General features: G+C 43.8%; 1 protein-coding gene across 3 annotated transcripts in view; it reads right to left on the reverse strand.

Moving 5' to 3' along the window:
* The window catches only part of CENPE (centromere protein E), a 73,343-nt gene that overhangs the window by 17,972 nt on the left and 31,213 nt on the right, over positions 1–24,158 (reverse strand). For all 3 annotated transcript variants that reach the window (XM_059722350.1, XM_059722351.1, XM_059722349.1), the window contains 13 exons: positions 22,360–22,569; positions 21,145–21,429; positions 20,855–21,010; positions 19,365–19,586; positions 16,863–17,021; positions 15,318–15,533; positions 14,254–14,412; positions 11,310–11,468; positions 9,898–10,119; positions 7,846–8,004; positions 4,084–4,302; positions 3,203–3,349; positions 1,213–1,350 (listed from right to left, as the gene is read on the reverse strand). In XM_059722350.1, the coding sequence (XP_059578333.1) occupies positions 1,213–1,350; positions 3,203–3,349; positions 4,084–4,302; positions 7,846–8,004; positions 9,898–10,119; positions 11,310–11,468; positions 14,254–14,412; positions 15,318–15,533; positions 16,863–17,021; positions 19,365–19,586; positions 20,855–21,010; positions 21,145–21,429; positions 22,360–22,569 (2,451 nt within the window). The remainder of the gene's footprint in view (positions 1–1,212; positions 1,351–3,202; positions 3,350–4,083; positions 4,303–7,845; positions 8,005–9,897; positions 10,120–11,309; positions 11,469–14,253; positions 14,413–15,317; positions 15,534–16,862; positions 17,022–19,364; positions 19,587–20,854; positions 21,011–21,144; positions 21,430–22,359; positions 22,570–24,158) is intronic.

The raw sequence follows: 24,158 nt of genomic DNA on the forward strand, positions 1-24,158 counted from the left end.
AATTTTCCAGGTATAGAATCTAATTATTGAAGGTTTGCCTTGAATTTGTCTCCCTCCCACAGCTACAGCAGGGGAAATAAATCTCAGGGGTAGGGGGGAGAAGGGTCCATGTAGCTCTTTTGCTTTCCCTCAATTTTTCCCCCTGGCAGCCCCTTCCATCTCTCCTTACCGGCAGACTCTGCTCTCCCTGAACACAAAGATATGAGGAGCAAATTTGAAAACAATAGCCTTGAAATTAAACACAACTGTAGGAATTTACATATAGTACCCACATGACTTGGTTCATCCAGAAGTGATGCATGTTGCCTTTTTTTTTTTTTTAAAACTGCTGCAAGTAGTAGCTCAGATACTCCATAAACACACTTCTATGCAGTACTTTGTGCTACATACAAGTAGGTGCCAAACTATGCATGATATTAGTTCAAAGCCAAAGGCTCGTGATTTGCCACATGATTTACTGGAATTGAAGACTACTGCTTATACTGGGTTGCAGATGAAGATTTTTATAATTGACACCAGAAACAGTGACACTACCGGCATGATTTTTTTTGGCTATGTAGTATGTTTTAAATCAAAAGAAGAAAATTGAAAACATCAGTCCATTCCATACCACTCAGAGAAAGCTACCTAAAAACCCAGATTTTATCAGTATAGTTACCTATAAGATAGGGTAGCTTGGCAGAGAAGTTATGAAATCAAAGTTAGATAGTATAAGATTTTTATCATTCAATGACAACTAGCAGTCCATGATTTTTGTAAAAGGAAATAAGGAAGCCAAAAATGGCATTTATTAAAAACTACTGGTTGCAAAACCTCTCTGGACAAGAGGGGTATTTACAAATTCAGCATTCCAATGCCTGCATGTTAAAATTGAAAGAGACCAACACTGTGACACTGCATCACTTCTTAGTCTCATATTTGTCCAGGGCAGAGCAGTCTTTTATTAATTGGTATGAATCAATATATGATAGACCTATTGGTGTGCTAGCAACAGTTAAATCAATACAAAGCACTTGAGTTGCCCCAGTCAAACTGAGGAAGAGAGCAACCAAAGGTTAAGACAATGTCCAGTACTTTTCAAGTATCCTTCAAAAGAGCCTGAAGTTAACAGAAATGTGAATCATGTGAAATCTGAAATTGAACAAAGTCTTATTTTATAGCAAGAGTCACATTTCAGTGCCAAACTTCAGAAAACAAATGGTTAAAGTTCACCTTGTCCTTTAAACCCGCTTCTAGAAACTCAGATTGTCTCTGAACTTTCAGTAGTTCTGCTTCTCTTCCTTCAGCCTTGTTTTTTTCATTGTTGATTAGTTCTTGATGCTGTTTCAGCTCTTTCTGGGTTTCAAGAATCTATAGAAAAAGAGGGTAAGAACATAAGGTTAATTCATCCACAATAGATCAGAAGTAGCAACCAGAAGTGGAGTTCTTTTAAGTTTGGTAATGAATATTTTTCATTTATTACCATCTAGTACCATTGATTTTCACTCAAAAACCATCAACTGGAAAATTCCAGAAGCACAGAGGGGTCATGTATGTCCTGTTATCACAAGCAACCATTTGCCTAGGGAGGCCCACTAGATCATCCATTGTGACCTTTCTCTGCACACTAAAGCCACAAAATGCACCCTGTAAAACATACAGCAGTGGTCGGCAACCCCCAGCAAGCATGCCGAGCATGGCACAAGGCCATTTTGCTTGGCATGCCATGGCCAGCCCTGGCTCTGGGTAGCTGCTGCCAGTGACGGACCCTGGGCTGCTCCCAACAGGGCTGCTTACAGTGTCCCAGCTGCCTGTTGGGAGCAGCCTGTGCTCCTGGCTGGCAGCACCTACCCAGAGCTGAGAGGCTGCAAACAGCTGTGCTGGGCTCCGGAGCCCAGGCATCAGCTCTGTACTGGCGCATGCACATACGCCTTGGAGAGGGCAGTGGGGGAGGGGCCTGAGACAATGCAGCCCCGGTCTCTCCCCTGCTTCTGGCACGGAGCTGGTGACTGGGCTCTGGAGCCGGGTGCAGCTGTTTCTAGACAGCATGGGCTCTGGTACACTGGGGCTGGGCCCCAGAGGGCCAGCCCGGCATGCTGGGATTAAGTGCCTGAGGCTGCCTATGGGTCTGGAAGTTCGGCAGCAAGGGAATGGTGCCACCACTTCCTCACCATCACATTTCCAGAGCTGTGAGGAGCCCTGCAGGCCAAATTGACAGCACAGAGCTAGATTTGGCCTGCGGACCAGGGGTTGAGCACCCACCCCTGGATTAGAACACGCTCACTTACCCTGTGAAAAAAGGACCACATTGCAGACTCCAGTGGCTGGGAGCAGGTGGGGTAGGGGAAGGGGGAAAATGTATCAAATGCATCTGTGTGGGGGGAGAAACGGACATGGGGGGGGGAACACAAGGTATGCGAGGATGGTGGAAGAAGTGGCAGTGGGGCAAGGGTCTTCCTGCTCCCCACACCTGCCTCCCCATTTGTTGCCCTCCTGCTGCTGTAGCAACGGGGAATGAATTTCAAGACAACTCTCCAATAATTAGATACTTTACATGGAAAATAAGACATTCCTAATTTTCCATATGTAGAATTTAATTAGGGAATTGTAATCTTAAATTGAAAGTAGTCTTGGATTTGAGTAAATATGGTAAACTTCATATAATTTCTATTACTACATTCCACAAGGTTGTAATTCTTCCTGTGTAATAATCCAGGCCCCCTCTATATTAGCAGTACACCTCCTAAGTTTGTTCTCTGCAAGTTTTCATAAACATATGCCAAATTGTATTTAAATGCAGCCCTGGTTGTGCGACATCTGCCAGGCGGAGGGGCCGGGCCGGGCTGGGTTGGGGCCAGGGCCACCTTCACCTCAGTAGTGTTTGTGCTCCCTGGTTTTCCCCCAGATGTGCTGCAGAGGCTGGGTGGGCCCAGCTGCAGCCTCCTGGTGGGCACAAAGGAAACCTGCCCTTGCCTGGTGGGGGCCTCCAATTTTCTGTTTGCCCAGGGCCCTGATATCTTAAAATCAGTCACTGCGTATCCCCTATGGCTCTGGCAAATGTGCAATGAGCCAAGTTCAGAGAGCTTACTGTATGAGCTGCACAGCTAAAACAGAATACAACTGCTCACCTCCCCATCCCTTGTACACACATTCTTTATGCTGAAGAAATTAAACTAAAGAGTTTCAGTTTTCTGCCAATTAAAAAAAAAACAACAAAACGTACTTTCTCCTGTAGTTGTGTTGTTTCCTCTTCAGCTCTCTGCAGTTCCTTTTCTCTTTCTGCTAACAAGTTGTTCTGGATATCAACTTGCTCTTTCTGTTGCTTCAGCTCCTTCTGTAGATTTACCATGTCTGCCTGAATTTTCAGGGACTGAAACACAAGAGACATAGCATGATGATCAGAATACAAGGGTGCCTTTTAACTATGAAACAGGACCTTAAAAAGGATTATAGTGTTCTACTAAAAAGACTTAGCAGATATGCCAGTTATTTTAGCTACTCAGAAGTTCTAGTTTCCTTCCAGTTCAGCCTTACTTGGCAGTGCCAACTCCAAAACTCTTCCAGGTAAAACAAAAAGACATTAAGGTTTTGTGGAAAAAAATTCTTAGTCAACTTTGAAAACAAATTAGGAAGGCGATATGCATTTTCAAAAGACTTGTATAACCTCATGGAAGGCTAGGCAATGGGAAAGTATTATTTATACTACTGTTCTTTGAAAAACAAAAAACTTCACTTGGTTGGGATGGTTTAGTCAGGGATGATTCTGCCTTAAGCAGTGGGCTGGACTAGACCTTGTGAAAAGGTCCCTTCTAGCTTTACTTTTCTATGAACCTATGACCACTGCTTGGAAGCTCCATAAATAAGCCAGGCCCTTTAACTCAGGAACATATATTACAAATATTTTATATTAAAATTTCCTCATCCAGTCTTATATCAAGACTTCATTCCAAAATGTTGCATTAGCCCCTTCCACTCAATCCCCATTTACCAGCAGTTACTAGCGACAGACCAAAGGTCTTTGGGCACTAATCTCTGACGAGAGTACTGAAAGAAGGGAATAGAATGATACATTTTTTAGTACACATTTCCCAGAACTTACTGTACCTTCTCAGTGCTCTCTTGAAGATATGCCTCCAGTTGATCCTTCTCTGCCCTTACATCCTCCAACACCTGCTGAAGCTGGTCTTTTTCTTGTGTTAGAGAACTGCTGTGTTTCTCCAGTTGCTGCAGCTGCTTATCCTTCATTTCAGTCTCCTCTCTTAACACATCCAGAAGTTGAAGCCTTTTATGGTTTGTCAGAACCAACTCATTCAATTTCTCTATCTGATAAGAGCAGATTAAGGTGTAATTGTGCAGTCCCTTGTTATATATTGATTACATCCCTAAAGAGAGGCCCTCCTCCCCCACCCACCAAATTCTCGCACCTTCCTAGATAGGAAGGCTGGAAGGGACCTTGGAAGATCATTGGGTTCAGCCCCCTGCACTAGGCAGGAAAGACAACTGGGGTCACGTGATCCCAACAAGGTGACCGCTCAGTCTCCGTTTGAAGATTTCCAGGGTAGAAGCCTGGATGGTCACCTTGCTGGGGTCCTGTTTGAACTCTGTCCTGTAGCAAAATTGTCATATGTTTTCAGGACTAATGGCTCAACCAAAGGGGCTGCTGTGAGGTCAAATAACATTCAACTCATAGCACCATGAAACCATCATCTGAGAAGTGGCAAAAACATGGTTTGACATTGACTGCATCTTCTCATCCTAAAGGATTTTTTGAAAACATGTCCCCATTCAGAAAGGAAAAGAGCACTGGTGATGAAGGTGAAATTCTAATTACTTTTGTTGTGGTTGTTGCCCCAGAAACACTTGGCTTTTAGTTTTCCTTGTATCCAAGGCCTGCTTTTGCCTAGTTGGACATCTGGAATGACCATTGTTATACATAGCATATAACAGAAATATTCAGTTCTGTTTGCTATATAAATATCCCCTCAACTACTCAGCCCTGAGTGAGCATGAAAAAAAAAAATTAGACTTGGAGATAATGTTTCTTGGATTCTTTAGTATCTTCTGGATGATGTGATTGGAATATCAGAGACTTGGCGGGATAGCTTGCATGACTAGAGCAGTGTCATGGATGGGTATAAACTATTTAGAAAGGACAGGCAGGGGAGAAAAGGAGAAGTTGCTCTTTTATGTAAACAGCTGTATGATTGCTCAGAGCTCCAGTATGAAACTGGGGATAGGAGTGTTGAAAACCTCTGGGCTAAGGTTAGAGGGGAAAAAATCAACAAGGGTGATGTTGGGGTGATTGTCTGCTATAGACTAGACCAAGAGGTGGAGGTAGATGAGGCTTTCTTCAGACAACTGGCACACATTTCCAGATCACAAACCCTGGTTCTCATGGGGGACTTCAATCACCTTGACATCTGCTGGGAGGGCAAGAGAGACTGCACAGGCAATCCAGGAAGTTTTTGGAGTGCTGGGCACAATTTCCTGGTGTGAGTGTTGGAGTGGCCAACTAGAGGCAGTGCTCTTCTTGACCTGTTGCTCACAAACATGGAAGAACTGGTGGGGAAGGTAGTAGTGGATGGCAACTGGGGCAGCAGCAACCATGAAATGACTGAATTCAAGATCCTGAGGAAGGACAGAGAGCAGTCAAATAAGGACCCTGGACTTCAGAAAAAGCAGACTTTGATGCACTCAGGGAACTGATGGGCAGGATCTCTGGGGAGGCCAGTCTGAGAGGAAAAGTACTCCAGCAGAGCTTTCTTTAAGGTATCTTAAAAAGAAACCTTACTGAGGGTGCGGGAACAAGCAATCCTGAAAAGCAGGATGATTAGCAAGTATGGCAGAAGACCAGCTTGGCTTTGCAAGGAACTCTTCAGTGAGCTAGAACACAAAAAGGAAGCTTACAGCAAGTGAAAACTTGGACACATAACTAGGGAGGAGTATAAAAGCATTGCTCAGATATGCAAGGATGAAGTCAGGAAGGCCAAAGTGCAATTGGAGTTGCAGCTAGCAAGGGATATAAAAAGTGTAACGAGAAGGGTTTCTTCTACAAGTACGTTAGCAACAAGAGGAAGAGGATGGAAAGTGTGGATCAAAAACTTAAAAGGCAAAGCTACCTAGTAACAAATGATGCAGAAAAGGCTGAAGTAGTAGAAGTAAGGGTGCACTGATAAAGATTTTCTTGGCTGACCACTATAGCTGATGATTAACCAACCATATTAGCTGATGCAATTTAGTAATAGAGCAAGCCATTTTAAGTTACTGACATAAGCCTTTTTCTTTGTTTGTTTTACATTTCACACACACGCCTCCTGCCTGCTCCAGCCCTTGATGAAGAAGCAGTAACCGCTTTATTCCTATGCACGTCATCCCCTTGCCCACAGCTCCTACCCATAGCCCCACTTCCCAAGCAGCCTGCGCTACCATCCCAGGCAGGCGGGGTGGACCCTTGCATGGACAGTGTCACCAGGAAAGTTTGGAGCCCCACAGTATACCACTGCCTCAGTGCCAGCAGGCCCTGCACAGCCAAACTCCTGCAGCCACCAGGGAGAAGCTGCTTTTGCAAAGGTGTCCAGTGCCCAGCAGAATGGAGTGTCCCTGACATGGCACCTTACTCCACCTGCGTGTAGCCCAACGTCTCCACGGTAGCCCCAGCACTCAGGCCCCTGTTGCATGTGTGGCATTGCCAGGGCAGTGGCAGCAGCAGGAGCCATTAACAGTACCTTATTTTTTGAGTGCAGCACCCTGTGACTACTACTCAGCACCCCCTCCCCCTGCTTGCTGGGACCTGCAGCCTGTTGCAGACTTGGGGCAGCAGCAGCAAAGTCCTACACTTAGGATGGAACAATCCCATGCACCAGTACAGGCTGGGGCTGACTGGCTGGGCTGCAGCTCTGAAGACGGGTTACAATGGACAAGCTCAATGAGCCAACAGTGTGCCCTTGTTGTGAAGAAGGCTAAATGGCATACTGGGCTGCATTTGCAGAAGCATTGTTAGCAGATTGAAGGAAATGATTCTTCCCCTCTATTTGGCATTGGTGAGGCCACATCTTGAGTACTGTGTTCAGTTTGACTCCCCACTAGAGAACAGATGTGGACAAATTGGAAGGAGTTCAGCAGAGGAAAGTGAAAATTGTTAGGTGGCTAGGGCACACAAATGAGGAGAGGCTAAGGAAACTGAACTTATTTAGTCTGGCAAGGAAAACAGAGGGGATTTAAAAGCAGCCTTCAACTCTCTGAAGGGTGGTTCCAACGAGGCTGGAGCTAGACTGTTTTCAGTGGTAGCAGATGACAGAACAAGGAACAATGTTCTCAAGTTGCAGCAAGGGAAGTTTTTCTTAATGTCCAACCTGCACTTTGACTAGAAGGGTAATAAAGCACTGGAACACACTACCCGGAGGGTAGCAAAATCTCCATCCTTGGAGGTTAAGACCTGGTTAACAAAGCCTTACCTGGGATGATATAGTTTGGAATTGTCCTGCTTTGAGCAGGGGGTTAGTCTAGGTGACCTCCTGAGGTCCCTTCCAACCCTGATTTTCTAATTATTCTCACTTGTTCACAGTCTCGTTTTTTTTTTTGTTTTGTTTTTTTGAGAAAAGGGCAAAAAACTGCTTCTTAGCAATTTTTCTATAGTCCATACCATTGTGACAACTTGCTTTCATGGAAGACCAGCAGCAAGCCTAGTATTTTGACCTTCCTTTAGTAACAAGATAGAGGAAGAACTAAGGTATAAGGATGAAGAAATGTATGAGCAAATTGCTTAGCAAGCAGCTTTGCTTGTTCTCCAGAAGTGGTAAGCATTGTCTCTTTGCCCTAGCAGGGATTTACATAAAAGCCCTTACTCATGCTTGCTATTAAACTTACCTTCTCTTGCAGTTGTGTTTTTTCTTCTGTTAGGTTTTCTTCAGCCCTCTGCAGTTCCTTTTCTTTTTCTGCTAACAAGCTGTTCTGGATATCAACTTGCTCCTTCTGCTGATTCAGCTCCTTCTGGAGATTTTCCATGTCTGCCTGAATTTTCAGGGACTGAAACAAGCAACATGGCATGATAATCACTCAGAATACAAGGGTGCCTGTTAACTAGGAAACAGGACCTCGAAAAGGCAAAAATAAAAAGATCATTAGGTTCCGTAAAGTATAACTGGCGTGTCCACTATGTACTTTCCTTGACATCCCCAAATAATTCTAAAAGTTTTCTGAATTAAGTTTTGGAAAAAACCCAAACACTCATGTCTTGGGAAATAAAATTCCTTGCCATTTTTGAAAACAAGTGAGGATGGGGATGTATGTTTTAGAAAGACAGGTGTGTGTGTAGCCACATGGAAAGACAAGGGTGGGGGGTTTATTTTAATTTTATAATAAAAATAAGTGCCCCCCCAGCTTATCCTTCTATGTAGCTACACATGCCAGGTCTTTCCAAAACATACATCCCTATGCTAACTTGTTTTCAAATAGGACAAGGAATTTTAATTTCCCAAGACAATGTGTATTGTTTTTTTCCAAAACTTAATTCAGAAAACGTTTAACTTACATACTACAAATCTAATACACATTGTTTTCTGAAGATATTGGGGGAGAAAAAAAAAAGATGAAAAATGTTGCGTGAGATAATACTTGCTAGTTATTTCTGTATAAAAAAAGTGGATATGGTCTCCAGTACATGAATTTGGAGACGACTCAACATTTTTGCTTGGAAGAGGGCTGGGATCAGTAGTGCAGTTAACTGTGTGTAACAGAGCACAGGGTGCTCTGTTACTTGCAAGGGCCTGAGTGGCAACACCAGGGCAGCTCACAGCTAGCTGTAATGCCAGTCAGGCTGAAAACTGCATCCTGCCGGGGAAGGGCGGCCTGGTGGAGCTACCCGTGGCAGGATAGTTCCCCAGAAATGCCAGGCCAGTTACTTCCCTGGTGAAAAGCGAGTATGGGGTACCTCCTAACCACAGCCCCACACCCCTGGTGGGTGAGACCAAGGCAGGGGGAGCCTAGGCTCACTGTGAGCACTGAGGCAGGGCTCAGGTCAGGCAGAGGGGCCTGTGGCAGTGCCCAGGCTCGCAGTAGAGTCCTAAGCCAGAGAGAAGCTCCAGGGGGATGGAGCCCTGAGCCTTGGGGAGCTAAAGGAAGCTCCTGGGGCCAGGGATAATGGATCACCCAGGGAGGGCAGAGGGGATGGGGCTTGAAGCCCTGATCCCATGAGACTGGTTCGGAGGCCCAGAGTATGTGTGCGCGATGTATAAAGAAAGAACCCAGGGTGAAGGCACTGGGACCCAAGCTCTGGTGGGGCGCAAGTCCCAGTGTGAACCACTGGAGGAAACATCTGTGAGGCATGGGACACAGTACAGGTGTAGCTGGAACAATGTACATAGGTCTTTGACATCAGGGCATACAAATGGGCAGCCTCCTGCCTGATTAACGCTGGATACTTATTAACATCAAGGAGTGGCGGGTGAGGAAGGCAAGCAAAAGACAAGTGGATGGGCCAATGTTGAGACCAGCCCCAGGATGCGCACTTGTTACACTGTGGCACCAAAATAAAGTAACATTATATTAAGCTAAATTAAGTATAACATTACCATATTAGTTATAGCTGAAATTTTGCTTTAGAGAAATCTGTTATAATTTCTTTCTAGAATTTACCAGGGTAGGGTGAACGCAAAGAGAAGGAGCAAACACATGCATAAAGCATGTGACAGTTTTAGCCAATCAATTTTAGTCTTAGGCCTGGGTCCTAAAAATTCTCAGAGTCCTTAATCAAGCCAGTTCACCCAAATGTGGCATTAGAAGTAAAACAACCAATGCCCCCTTACTCCTCAACACAAAAAAATAAACCACAGATATCGGATGCCAATCACTGAAGGAGTACCTCAAGAAGGGAACACTTTGTTTAACCAAGCCATACTATTACTTGGGACATGCAAATACCTTCTCAATGCTCTCTTGAAGGTCCGCCTCCAGTTTATCCTTCTCAGCCGTAACACAAGCCAGCATTTGCTGGAGTTGGTCTCTTTCTTGTGCTAGAGAACAGCTCTGTTTCTCTAGTTGGTGCAACTGGTTATCCCCATCCTCAGTCTTTTCTCTTAGTTCATCCAGTAGCTGATGCTTTTCTCTAGTTGCCAAGTTCAACTCTTCATTCAACTTCTCAATCTATTAAAAATTGGATTGAATGTGTTCTAACATTGTGCAGTATATTTTTTCCCCCCCCCATCGATTTGTAACCCTAAAATGTTCCCTCCCAACATTTTTTTTTTTTTTTTTAAACACATCACCTTTGGTGTACAACAGACCAAGTAGGAAGTTGCCAAGCATGTTCTTGGCACTAGTCACTCACACCTAAGGGAGTTGTGAGGTCAAATCACCTCCAACTTACAATATCATGGGGCTATTATGTGATAAATGGTAACAATTTGACTTGGCACTGATTGCTACATTTAAATCTTAAATGGTTCTTTGGAAACAAGTCTTCTTCAGAATGGAAAAAACTTCAGGTCTTTACCTGTAAAATCAATACTCCCCCGCATCCCCCTGCAAACAGACTCACTGATCAGTTTGAGCAATCTTAGTCTTAGGTCTAACCTTTTTTCCATCTTATTCTTCTGTTAAAGACCTTAATAGGAAGATTTCTTAGTATTTGACTTCTTTCTGACTAAGGCCTCTTTTTTGTTTAGATCAACATTTGGACTGAGGCCTGCCTGCTATGCATAGCAAAGAATTGAAACATTCATATAGGCAACAAAGCTTAACTTAAAATTGCCTAGTCCTGAGGAAGCACAAGTCTAGACAGACTGAGATAAAGGGTCTAGATTCTTCATGTTTTTGTCCTTTTCTCCATGGAAGATTGCTACAAGACTTATTCCCTATGTCCATGCCATTGTGATAACTCTTTCACATCAGACTGGCAGCAAGTTTAGGATTTTGACTTTCCTCTAGGAGCAAGCTGGAGAAGGAACTAAGTGCATAAGGAAATGCGCACAGATTGGTTTCAGAAGGGGCAATAAAACTAACTTCTTCCATTACAGGCTCATGCACCACTATTAAGTTACAGCATACTAGTTGTAATACACTCCCAACATGCATCTCCCTCTCCCCTTCTGGGCCTGCTCCAGAGGTATATTACCAGCCGTATATTATTTGCCCATGTCCTAAGAGTCACAAGGATGAAGAAAATTGAGACAGATTCTCAGTATTTGCATCAATGATTCCAATTGTTCTATAAAAACAAAAGGGTCCAGGCCTTTTTGAAGGAAGTGCTCTTTGTAATAGCAAAGAACAAGCGTTGGTTATTCTAGCACTACATTTAACGAAGAACCCCTCCATTTTTCCCTATTAAAACCTGCCTTCTCCTGCAGTTGCATTGTTTCTTCTATTAGCTTTTCTTCAGTCCTGTGCAGTTTCTTTTCTTTTTCTGCTAACAAGTTCTTCTGGATAACAACTTGCTCTTTCTGATATTCCACCTCCTCCTGAAGCTTTTCCATTTCTGCCTGAATTTTCAAAGACTGAAAATGCAAGAGACATAGCATGACAACTGGATTACAAGAAAGACACACACAAGACTAGATAGTCTGAGGTAACAGGTTTTGGAATCTTTTTGTCCTTTTCTCCAAGAAAAACCTGCATAAATATTTCTTTGATACACTCCAATTGAATCCATGCCACTGTGACAACTCTTTTTCATGTCAAACTGACAGCAAACTTAGGATTTTGACCTTCCTGTAGGAGCAAGCTGGAGGAAAAATGAAGTATAAGGATAAATGTACACTTGAACTGGTTTCAAAGACTCCCTCCACACACCATTTTTCTAGTGCAATAAAAGTTTGTTCACTACAAAGCATTAGGGGCTTTGAATGGCTGCCCAAACTCGAATGTAAAGGCATGCTCTCTGAGCCAGGTGGTGATATGGAGCAGTTTCCTAACTCCCTTGGCCTGCAGGAGAGAGTCTGAGCCAGACAAGGTTATTGACAGGATTTGGAGCCCAGTTTGTAATGGCTTGGGGGAACCTGGGCCCTATAGCATCAGGTCAGTGATATTCCTGGACTACAGGCAAACCTTGACCTTTCAGAAGCATGCCTACAGCCTGGGACCCCCATCCTCCTACCCACACCCTCATCCTAGCCAGTGGATGGCATTTCCAGACCCCAGACTGTAGGCGCACAAACTTCCAAGGGGGAACAAGCAATGCAAAAGAGTAGGGAGCACCCTGGCTGGCACCAGGCAGTGACAGGGACAAAAAAAAGTTTGCAAGCCTCCCTGGCAGCTATCCCCTGGGAAGGCTGTCAAAGGGCCAGCTGCTCAACTTCTGTCCCAGAGCTGGGGAAGGGAGGGAGGGAAAGAGAACGCTGACTTTTTTTTTTTTTTTGAGGGTGGGTGGGGAGAGAAAGGAAGTGGGGAGAAGGGTTAATTGTCCTTAAGTGATTAGAGGTTAAAACTTGTCCTGGCATGACAAAAGAAGTTGTTGTTTAAAACCAGTTTTGTGGTGGTAGATCTGCCATTTTTAAATCTCAGGATAAAATTAATTAAAAATATCTGGCATAAGAATATAAAGAAGTGCCATTCTGGATCAGACCAATGGTCCATCTAGTCTAGTATCCTGATCTCCAATAGTGGTAGAAGGGAATCCTATAGGGCAGGAGTGGGCAATTATTTGGGCCTAGAGACCACGTATAGGGAGTTCTGGGGAGCTGTCATGGGCTGGGCGAAAGCTGCCCTCCATGCAACAGCACACCGAACCTCCTTATGTGGGACTGTGATGCAGGGTGGGGGGCAGCTGCTGTGGGTGTAGGTGGGCTGGTGAGGGTGCCAGAGGCAGTATGGAAGAGCCATAGGGTAGGCTTGGCACAGGCTCTTGGTCCTGCTTTTTATCCCCACCATCACTCATCATGGCAGAGTTGGTGGGTCTGAAGCAGGTGCTGAAGGAACCTTGGCCACTCCCCGCCACCCCCCCATGGGGCAGGCTGGAGCTATGTGCTCAGCCTGGAGCTCAGTACCTGCCTGTACAGAATCTGAGGAGGGGCTGGAGAGGTTGCGTGGCTACCTGCACCAGAAAGACATGTCAGGACCCACATGGGCAGTCTGAGCCCTGGCGTGAGTGCACAGCTCAGGCCCCAGCCTGCCCTATGTGGGGGGCTGTGATCCCCGCAGTGCCCACTCCAGACCTGCCCACCCCAGCCACAAGTGGCAGCATTGTGGCAAGAAAGTGCAGGACCTGGGGCTTGTCCTGGGGCTGCCCTAAGGCTTCTCCTTACTACCACTGCTGCCTCTGGGCTGTCCTGGGCACCCACACCTGATGGGGTAGCAGGGCAGAGAGCAGGGCAGCCCAGCAGAGGCCCCAGGGTCTTTTTTCCCTGCTGCTGCCACCACTCATGGCTGGGGGGGGCGGGGGGCAGTCCAGGGCTGGAACTCTGCACTCAGCCTGGGGCTCAGACCCTGTTCAGCGTCCATGGGACCGGGGTCAGCAGCACCTGGAAGAAGCTGCTGCCACTGGGGCCGCTTGGAAATGGAGTCTGTCCGTGGAGTCACCCTAGTGCCACTGTGTGCCTAGGGGTGGCAGGACTTGCCATGGGATGGACAGCACCTGGGCCAGGCGGGACTGAGGGACTCACCCTAGGCCAAAGTCCCTCCTAAGGCTAGACCTGGCCCGCAGGCCATATTTCACCTACCCCTGCTATAGGAGGGAGAGCACTGATCTATCCCTTACTCAATACCCTCTCTGGCATTCCACATTATAGGTTTAGAGATAAGATGCCAGATGAAACAACTCCAACCATTTTGTTCAACAGCCATTAACATCTGTTGGGGGAAACTCGTAAATATATCCTGAGAGTAATGTAACATCTGGAGGGGCAGAAAAGGAAAGCTGTTACTGCTCCAAACCTATAGCAGTGTGCTCCATTCTGTAGCGATACAAGCATACCAAAACCACTCCTTTAACAATGAATGAAGTAGGGTTAAAGTTGGGGAGATGCAGTTCATGTGTGTTAAACAGGCTTATGTGGACCTAAAATTTACAGCATAACAACTGTGGAGCACTTCTGAGCAATAGCTCTGCCTCCCATTTTGAAGCCATTCCATGTGTACATTTCTCCATGTCCTAAAATACATAAAAATGAAAATAATTATGAGCCAAAGCTTCTAGTACTGCTTAGTACCCAACAGCTCCAATAGGGCCAGATCTTACTGAAGGGAATACTATTGAAGAACTCTTTGTACTAGTCAACAGCAAGTGTTCTTTATCCTGGAACAAGTTTATGGAAGAGCCCTTATTTTCTTGCTATTAAAACCTGCCTTCTCTTGCAGTTGTGTTGTTTCTTCTGTTAGCTTTTCTTTAGTCCTCTGCAGCTCCTTCTCTCTTTCTGCTAACAAGTTTTTCTGGATATCAGCCAGCTCTTCCTGATGCTTCAGCTCCTCCTGTAGATTTTCCATTTCTACCTGAATTTTCATGGACTGAAACACAAGAAACATAGAATAATGATCAGCCTACAGGGGGATATTCATTAACTTTTAAGCAGGACCTAAAGAAAAAAAGAAGATCCAAAAAAAGATGGCCAGTTAAACTGGGTAGGAAAGTAGTCAGTATTTCTGAGCAGCTAGAATATCTTCCCTTCAGAGCTCCAACTCAAAATTATGCCATGTACTGTGAAAAGACAAAGCCTTGGGAAATAAATTCCTTGACAACTTTGAAAACAAGTCTGGAAAGTGTGTGCACTTTAAAAAGGTTACTATGTAGACTCATGGAAGGCTAGCAAGGACAGTTTATGTTCTCTCAAGATTTCAGGAAAAAAATATGAAAAATGTTATTTGATTATGTTTTGCTAGTAACTTCTCTCCTTCCTTTTACTAAATGGGTATAGTCTCTTGTATGTGGAAATTTGAAGGTGACCAAATACTGTTGCTTGGAAGCTTGAAGACTAAACCCAGGTCTTTAATTAGCCCCAGAATTGCAAAAAAAAAAAAAAAAAAAAAAAAAAAAAAAGGAATATTAAAACAAAACTAAATGCATAAAAATTGCCACACTGTGTAAGCTGAAATACTTTTCTAAAGCAAGGCTTGTTACAATTTCTTTCCAAAATTTACCAGGGCAGGATGAATGGAAAGAGAAGCAAGCACATACAGAAACAAATGTAAGTTTTCACCAACCAAATCTGGCCTTAAAATCATCTTTAAAATTTAAAACACTTAAAGGGGAGTTCATCCAGAATTACTGTATTAAAACAAAACAGCCCCCTACTCTGCCTGAAATCAAGTGGAAGATATTACTATTGGCAGGCCCGAAGGTATCTGACACCGATCACTGCTAAATATTGCTAGACAGAAACACTTAAAAGTATAAGAGTCAGAGCCTACTGTACCTCCTCAGTTCTCTCTTGAAGGTCTGCCTCCAGTTTGTCTCTCTCTGCCCTAACACCCACCAGCATCTGCTGAAGCTGGTCATTTTCATGTGCAAAAGAGCAGTTCTGTTCCTGGTGCAACTGGTAATCTCCAGCCTCAATCCTCTCTGTCAACTCATCCAGTAGCTGATGCTTCTCTCTAGTTGCCAGATTCAACTCTTCATTCAGCTTGAATATCTGTTAAAAATATTGACTGAATATTGTAACTTTATGCGTACTTCATTGTTATACATTGATCATGTCCCTAAAGGAGTTCTTCCTCTAAAGTCTTACATAAAATCAGGACACCAACTTCAAGTAGGAAGTTGCCAAGTATATTCTTGGCACTAGTGACTCAACCAAGGGAGTTGTGAGGTCAAGTCACCTTTATCTTGCAAAACCATGGGGCTGTCATATGACTAATAGGAACAGTTTGACTTGCCACCAATTGCTATTTTTAAATCTTAAATTGTGTTTTTGGAAACAAGCCTCCTCCAGAACTTTTTTCATGACTTCACCTGCATCACCAATGCTCCTCCCCTACTGCCAAGCAGGGCACCGCAACAGTTTTAGCAATCCTAGTCCTTGTCTGACTTTGCATCTTCCAATCCATGTTTCTTTTGGAGACTTGGGAAGATTTCTTTGTCCTTAGTTTCCCAGTGGAATTAGAGGCTTTTCTCTTAGGAAGTTTAACATTTGGAATGACCATTGTTGTACATACCCCATACCAGAAATATTCATGCAGGAAGCAAGGAGCTTTTGACTCCTGAATAAGCAAAAATATTAGACTGAGATAATGGTTTTAAATTTTTTTGCCCTTTCTCTAAGAAAGGCTGTGAACAAGAGCTTCTTAGCCACGCTCCCATATTATTGGAAACAAATGTGTGTCAGACAAAGCAAGCTTAAGATTTTGACTTTTCTCTAGGAGCAAGCTGGAGGAGAAACTAAGGGCATGAACAAACACATTGGTTTCAAGAAGGAAGGGGGAAAGCTGCTGCTGCTTCACTTTCTGACCCATCTGAAGGGATACAAGAGTAGCAGGACTACACCTACTTTATGGATCAAGCAGGGTTAAAAGTTGGCAGTTTTACTTACAGGCTCATGCACTTGTTAACAATTACAGTGCAAGAGCTGCAGCACACTCTTGAACAGCAGTTCCCCTTTCCTTTTGATCCTGTTCCAACTGCTTGTCTGTCCACAGCCCATGAGTGGAGAGAAAGACAAAAACATTGCCTTTGGTTGCCTTGTGCCACCATAAACACCATAAATTCTGTGTGTACAGCAACACAAAGAATGAAGTAAATAGATGCCCATACTAAAAGCAAGGAAGAAAATGACCAAAATGTGCAAAAATGAAGACATAAGTAAGATTTTCAGTACTGGTTAGCACTTAACAGCTTAAATTATTCTCCAATAATGCCAGATCCTTTTCTAGAAACTACTCTTTGTACTAGCAAAGAGCAAGCATTCTTTATCTTGAAAAAACTTTATGGAAGAGTCCTTATTTTCCTTGCTATTAAAACCTGCCTTCTCTTGTAGTTGTGTTGTTTCTTCTGTTAGCGTTTCGTTAGTCTTCTGCAGTTCCTTTTCTCGTTCTGCTAACAAGTTCTTCTGAATATCAACCTGCTCTTGCTGTTGCTTCAGCTCCTCCTGTAGATTTTCCATTTCTGCCTGAATTTTCAGGGACTGAACATGCAAAATATTACATGATTAGTAATTAAATATCTTTTTGTATTCTACCAGTCAGGACCTTGCAAAAAAAGTGTACAACAATATTTAACAATTCCAAAAGGGGATATGTAGTCAGCACAACTTAAATCTGCCACTTTGAAACCTAGGAAATACTTCCACAGTTGACACCTCACACACTAAATTACTTTGGAGGATTCCACGGTACTCTCTTCTGGCAATTGAATCCTTGCCAAACTGGCACGTAGACTGTGAACATGGATAAAACAGTTGCGAGGGGGTGAGTTGGAAGCAAGCTATTGATGCGAGTTTATTCATCCTGTTATATTTTTAGTAATTTGCAAAACATTCTTCCATCCTCAGTGACCACAGCAAGAATCCCTTCAACCTCAAAGTCCTGAAGCTGTGTAGGAGTCAAGTGAAAGTGTGTTCGGTAGACCGTATAGCATGTATTTATAATTACTGTAATATTAAGACAACATGAAAGTGAAAAGCTAGTCTAACTGTTTGGGTTCTGTGGAGGGGTGCACCAATAGAGATTTTGGGGGCTGATACAGATAGCCGATAGAGGCATTTTGGCTGATACCGATCAGATTTCTGATACAGCTGCCTCTAGTTGGTAAGTCCGTTGCGGTGGAAGGGGAGGGGGGAGGGAAGAGGCATGAAAGGGGCACAGATCAATACCCCCCCCCAGCGACGGAGGGAAGGGGGAGGGGCAGGTGCTGCCCAGCCAGGGCAGGGGGGCATGGGATGGAGCCATGGCTCATGGGAGAGGCGGGTGGCTCCTGCCACTGCTTGCCCGCCCTCCTGTGGTGCATGTGCATCCAGTGCACAACTTCTGGGACAAAAGGCAACAAGGCGGAGAGCATTGAGCCCAGTGGGCAGCCCGCCTCTGCCCTTGCCCTGCTCAGCTCCGCCCCTAAAGGTGTCCCTGCACTTAAAAGTGGTGGCAGCAGCACTTGAACTAAAGCTCATTTGACGAACTTTAGTTCAAGTGCCCTGTTGCCATTTAAGCACTAGGATGCTGATCCCCTGGATCAGCCATGGCACCGTCCTGCTCTTTGCTCTGGCCTCAGGGTCCCATTCACCACCCTGGCTGGGCAGTGCCCCAGCTCCTGCCCTACTCTCTCTCTCACCCAGGAACCATTTTAAGGGGGAAGGTAGGTGGCTCGGTGCCTGTCATTGTGAGAACTGGGAACAGGTAATGGGCAGATGCGGCCCAGCCCTGATGAGTGGCCATTTTCAGTTTCCGGCCCTCAGGGCTGGAGCAGCAGTTTGCTGCACGTAGCCAATGGAAGTAACAGCACCCGACTGAGCTGCTGCTCTCAGAAAATCATGGAGGTAAGGGCAGGAGCTATGGGGATGGCAGGAGGCTCCTGGTCCTGTGCATGACTTGAAACAGCACCCTGCCAGGGAAGGGTGGCCTGGTGGGACCCCTTATGGCAAGGGAGTCCCCAAGAAATACCAGGCCAGTTACCTCTCTGGTGAAAGGTGGGTAGGGATGCCTCAAAAGCCCAGCCTTCACCATCTGGTGGGTATTATAACAATGGAGGGAGATAGGGCCAGACACGCCCATGTGAAGAGCCTGAGCCTGCAGGGCTGTAAGACCCTGGAGGGAAGTGGGGCTAGGCATGCCCATGGATGGCACCTGAGCTCTCAGGGGTGTAAGACCCCAAAGCATAGTGAGGCCAGGCATGTCCATAGGGAAGTAAGACCCTAGAGAGCAGTGGGGCCAAGCAAGCCAGGGCAAAGGGCACCCGAGTCTACTGTGGGTGAGAGACCCTGGAGCTCAAGGAAGGGGCAAGAGCTGAGGCCCTGGCCAAGGGGTGCGAGTGTGTGGAGGCCCTGGGGAGAAACAGGCAGAGAGGTCAAGGTTAGCTTTAGGGTGCCGGAGGCCAATTGAGGCAGTAGAGAGAATGAGTTGCAGGAGGATGGGGCAAGGCACTAGCCCTTTAGATGAGAATAAGGGGGCTGTGTTGCCTGGTGAGGGGCCAGGGGCAGAGTTAGCCCAGTATTTTGCTAAAAATCGCCCAGCCACCATTCAGATGAGGGTTGCAGGAGAGGCCCAAAAGGCTGTGCCAGGGCTGGCTGAGGAGAGGAGTTAAGCCTGATGGCCCCCCGGGGTCGCTCAAGGGAGCAAGGTGGGCAGCGTGCCCAAAGCCAGGTGGGCAGCCCAGTATTGTGACTGGGCCTGGGAATTTGCCCCCTGTCACACTAACAGACAGGGTGGGGGTAAGGAAGGAATTCTTGACTAAAGTTGAGTTCAATTTCTTCAACTCTTAACACAGGTTAAGTTTAGGATGTTAACAATTAAAATTTAAAGCAGGAAGAGATTGATACCCTTTCCCTGTTTTCCTGTACATCATCCTTTAATTGGTCTCTTTCTGCCTCCATGTCCTCTAGCATTTGCTGCAAATCATCTCTCGCTTGAGTAAGTGATGTGATATTCTGAAGTTGCTGATATATACACTCATTCATTGTTTGTTCAGTATGCTCTTTTTCAGCTAGTAGTTTCTCATGCTCCAAGGAGACACCAGTCAAGTTTTCAGTTACCTGAGTGACCTGCAAAGGGGAAGGGAGGAAAAGACAGGGAAGGAGGAAAAAGAAAATTGCATACCCCGTTATTAAAAATGACATGCACATCTGCACATAAAATGACATGCACATCCTATAACGAATTCTGCAATTATTTTGACAGTTTGCTAATCTAGTACACTGACTCTGCTCTGAAAACTCTTATGTTTCAAAAGGATTGATTTATGCTTCAATTAACAATTTGATCAAGGTGAAAATATGCATCGTCATACTTAAATATCTAAACAGCATTTGAGAGTTTTGGCTTTAAGTGTGATCTATCCCAATAGAAAACTTCAGTATTTAATCAGTCAGTTTATAGTTGGGGCAAGAGGGGGTTGCGGGTGGAGGGGGAATTGTAAATTCAGAATTACAATGAAGGTTTATGGTTACTTCTACTGTGATCAGGCTTGTTAAAATATTAAAATTTCACGTGTTCACAATGAACAATCTCCCCTCCTGCCAAAACTCTTAAAAAAAATGTACTTTGTTACAAGCTTAAAATGGAGATGGTTCACAGAGACAAAGGATATGAATTTAAGTGGATTTTTTTCTTACTAGCAGTAGCATAAAACATGGGGTAGACTAGTGGGGTACGAGTCCCAGATGCCAACTTAGTGAAAGCATGAGAATAGTAGTCTCATGGTGAGTCCACACAACAGCAGCAAAGCAGCAGCTGCTGCCACCTCACACTACTTCTGTTGCAACAAGCAGCTTGGTGGACAGACCCTGCACTTCTGCTGTAGCAAGAATAACTGGGACAGGCAGACCATGTTGCAACAACAGGTAAGATTCTTGGAAAAATTGTCGCCACCACCCCGGTTCTTCAGCAGGGTTTGTCCAGGGCACACACCCCGCTAGTTATACTTCTGCTTACTAGTGCCAAGACGATTAAAGAGACATGCATTAAAAACAATTTTAGGAAAAAGTAGGTTTTTACCAGATATACAAAAATAAAAACTATGTCCCCCAGAGAAGTACACAGGAACTTGCTACGTACAGCGCGAAGAAATCAGCATTTCAGCTCTTAATAAGTAATGATTACTGTTCACAATAGCACAGCTAGTTCAGTTCAGTTTCCCCCCCTTCCCTTTAGGATTTGGGTCTTGTTGGAGAGAAGGTCAAAGTACTTGGGAGGGAAAATTAATGCCTTGGGTGAAATTACAATTAGAATTATACTGCCCATCCTTTGAGTAGATGCTTGAAAAAGAACAGACACCACAAATTTGAATATATGGGGTTTATTTACATCTTACCTTCTGCTTCAGTTCATTGATTGTTTGCCCAAGCACCTCTTGTACTTCAGAGAGCTGACTTTCCTTCTCTGAAATACTTCTTTTCAGTTCTTCAGTCATTTCCTGATGCTGTTTGAGAGAACCATGTGCATTTATGAGTTCCTGGTCCTTTGAGCTCTGGGCATTAAAGAAAAAAAAAAAAAGAAAGAAAAATCAATTTTCTGAGGGGAGAGATGAAGTATTCACTATCCCAGTGTTCAGGAAGAGTAACTTGATTCTTTAGTTAAAAAAATTAAATTATTTTTCCTTACTGTGGGACTTGTTTCCTGCATCATGTCCTTGAGGTAGTCTCTTTCATGTTGAAGAGCTTCTAGTTGCATTTTCAAATAATCTCTTTCTTGAATTACTGCATTCATTTCTTGACAGTCATAAAGTTTTGGAGCAGGAACTATTTTTGTTCTTTCTAGAGACTCCATCCTAGATTCATTATATTTTATTTCTTCCACTTCATGAAATTTCTGTTGAGCCTGACTCATCTCTTCTCTCAAGAGAAGCAGCTGTTCCTGCTTGATAGACTTTTCTTGAAGTTGTTGGATCTGTTTGATTTTTTTTTTTTTTAAGAGGGGAAAAACAGTAATAAAAAGACCCTGTTAAACTTGCTTAAAGGAGGTTCAAGAACAGAACCAGGGCTACGATTTCCATGCATGACCACTGAATGCAAAAAACATAAGAACTAACCATTCTGAATCTTAATAACATTGTCTAATATACTATGTAAAATGAAGTATTTTAAAATGTCGAGACAAGACAAAACTAATTCAGCAGGGAGAAATTTAAAAGGACAAATAAGGTTCTGAAACACATTGTTGGAAAATCCTAACCAGCCAATGCCACATTAATGTTTAAATCCAAGGAAGACTGACCAGGATAGATGCAATATTGTTTACTACTCATTTTTTTTCTTCATTTAGGCAAGGTGAGCAATGAGAATGGTTTATCTTTAAAGGTTCTAAAAATTCTTCAAGGAACCTAAGTAGTTGAGTTATTTTCAACAGTATGCCCTTTGAAGCCTCCATATTTATTTTTTTAGCATCACAACTAGCAACTGAATTTTCAAGAGATGCAACCAGGTCTACTAAAGATAGTCAACATCTTTATATCCCATTACCAAGCCTTCTTCATGCATTCCCAGTGAAATATAGGTTTTAGTAAGTCAAGCAACTTTATTTAGCTATTGCACATGGGAGCTGCATCTCTGCAAGCCAACTCATTCCATTATTGTATTACTTGCATTAGGAAATCCTCATTCCTGAGGAAGATGAAATATAGCATTTAGCTAGGATATGTTAAACTGAATTTGACAGCTAGGAGCTTCCAACAGTTGAGAACTGTAGTGTTAACTGTTCCCAAATACATTTCCCCCCCCCCCCCCCCCCCCCCCCCCAAGGGGTTTTAAACTGCATTCTTACTTCAGTCGAAAGATTATTATTTGTATTTTACGTAGTTTGACAACAGAAAATAATTACCGGAGAAGAGCATTCTTTACATGGTTCCTTCTCTAGCAATAAACCCTCCAATTTTTCCTGAAGTGTTGTGTTTTCCCCAGTGACAGACAAGACTTGTTCCTTTAGCAACTGAAGTTGGTCATTTTCTTCCTTGCTTTTAGTATTTATTTCTTCAGTTAGTTGGTTTCTCTCTGAACTGACCTGTTTTAGCTCTTCAGTAAGATGCATTACCTACAGGAGACGAGATTTACAGAAATAACATGGACTAAAGCACATAGCCAAAACCAAAACACAAATGAAACAAATTTGATGACATTCAACTTCAAGGGAGAAATTTTGAAACCAATGAATGCAGGATCCCTCTCCTCTTTTCAATATCATCTGCTCTCCTTTACTTTGACTAGTGATGCCCTCTGCAATATTTTTACTTTAGCTAAAATTGCACTAAACTAAAATCTTCAAGCTACAGCAGGAGGTTGGTTATAATAGGCCTACTCCAAAATACCAAAGCTTGGCTTTTTAAATATTGTCAGTTCTCCATAGCAAGACTGGGCTATTTGCTGTCCACTCAAGCAACTTCACACAAAGCTTGTTAGTTTGCTGTGAGCTCTCCTGCTGTACCCTTATTTTAGGAGTTTGTGGGAAGATATACCAATATCATCCTTCTCCCCTTCCTGTGCTCCTCAAAATACTGCAAAGAGAAAATTCTCTTACTACTTGCCACTGCCATAAAAATACTGGGGAGGGCAATATGTACATCTACCTAGCCCCAAGTAAGAAGTTTAGGATGTACATTTGGTAACTGTAGAGAGCCTGGAGCCTCATTTCCACATTCAACTTGCCAATACACTCAGTCAATTGCCAAACACCACAAACAACAGTAGTGGTAGAATACCTAGATATCATAAAAACCTAAGAACTGCCATCTACTGGGTCAGACCATATGTTCATCTTGCCCAATGTCCTGTTGTACAGTGGGAGAGAATGGAGGCTGATAGGGGGAGTGAATAGGGTATGACTAGGGTTCCCCGCATTGTTCCTCTCTCACTTGCAGCCTCCAGCATTTAAGGTCTAAAGTTCTAATTCAGAGGCTGTACCCCTAACTCCCATGATCAATAGCTGTAGATGCCCCTTTCCTCCAAGAACTTGTCCAACCTCTATGGACAAGTCTATCCACAATCTCTATATACTATGTGAAAAAATTGCTTTTGTTCTAAACTTACTACGTACAACTTTCACTTTGTGACCCCCACCTAGTTCTTGCCATGAGATAGTAAATAATAAATCCCCATTTACTTTTTCTTCACCATTTATTTTGTAAATCCTTATGTCCCCCTTCAAGCATCTCTTTTCTAAATCTCCTTAGCCTCCCCTCATATGGAAGCCCCTCCATTAATCCTTCTTGATCTTCTCTGGACCTTCTCTAGTTCTTCTATATCCTTCTTGAGGTATGGGGACCAGAATTAGCCACAGGGCTCAATGTGGGGATGTAGCATGAATTTATAAAGGAGCATAATGATACTTTCAATCTTGTTTACAGTTCCCTTCTTAATAATCCCTAATACTATTTGCCTATTTGACAGCTGCTGAGCACTGAGCTGATGTTTTTAATGAACTGTCCACAATGACTTCCAAATCTCTTTCATGTCTGATAACAGCTAGTGTACAGCCCATCACAGTGTAGGTATAGCTTGGGTTATTTTTGCCCACATGCACCATTTCTCACTTATCTACTATCTAAATGCCCATTTGCTCAATAGTGTTAGAGTCTTCTGTAGTTTCTCAGTCCACCTTGGTCTTTACCATTTTTAATGATTTTG

The sequence above is a fragment of the Alligator mississippiensis genome, chromosome 2 (genome assembly GCF_030867095.1).
Source record: "Alligator mississippiensis isolate rAllMis1 chromosome 2, rAllMis1, whole genome shotgun sequence".
NCBI lineage: Eukaryota > Metazoa > Chordata > Crocodylia > Alligatoridae > Alligator > Alligator mississippiensis.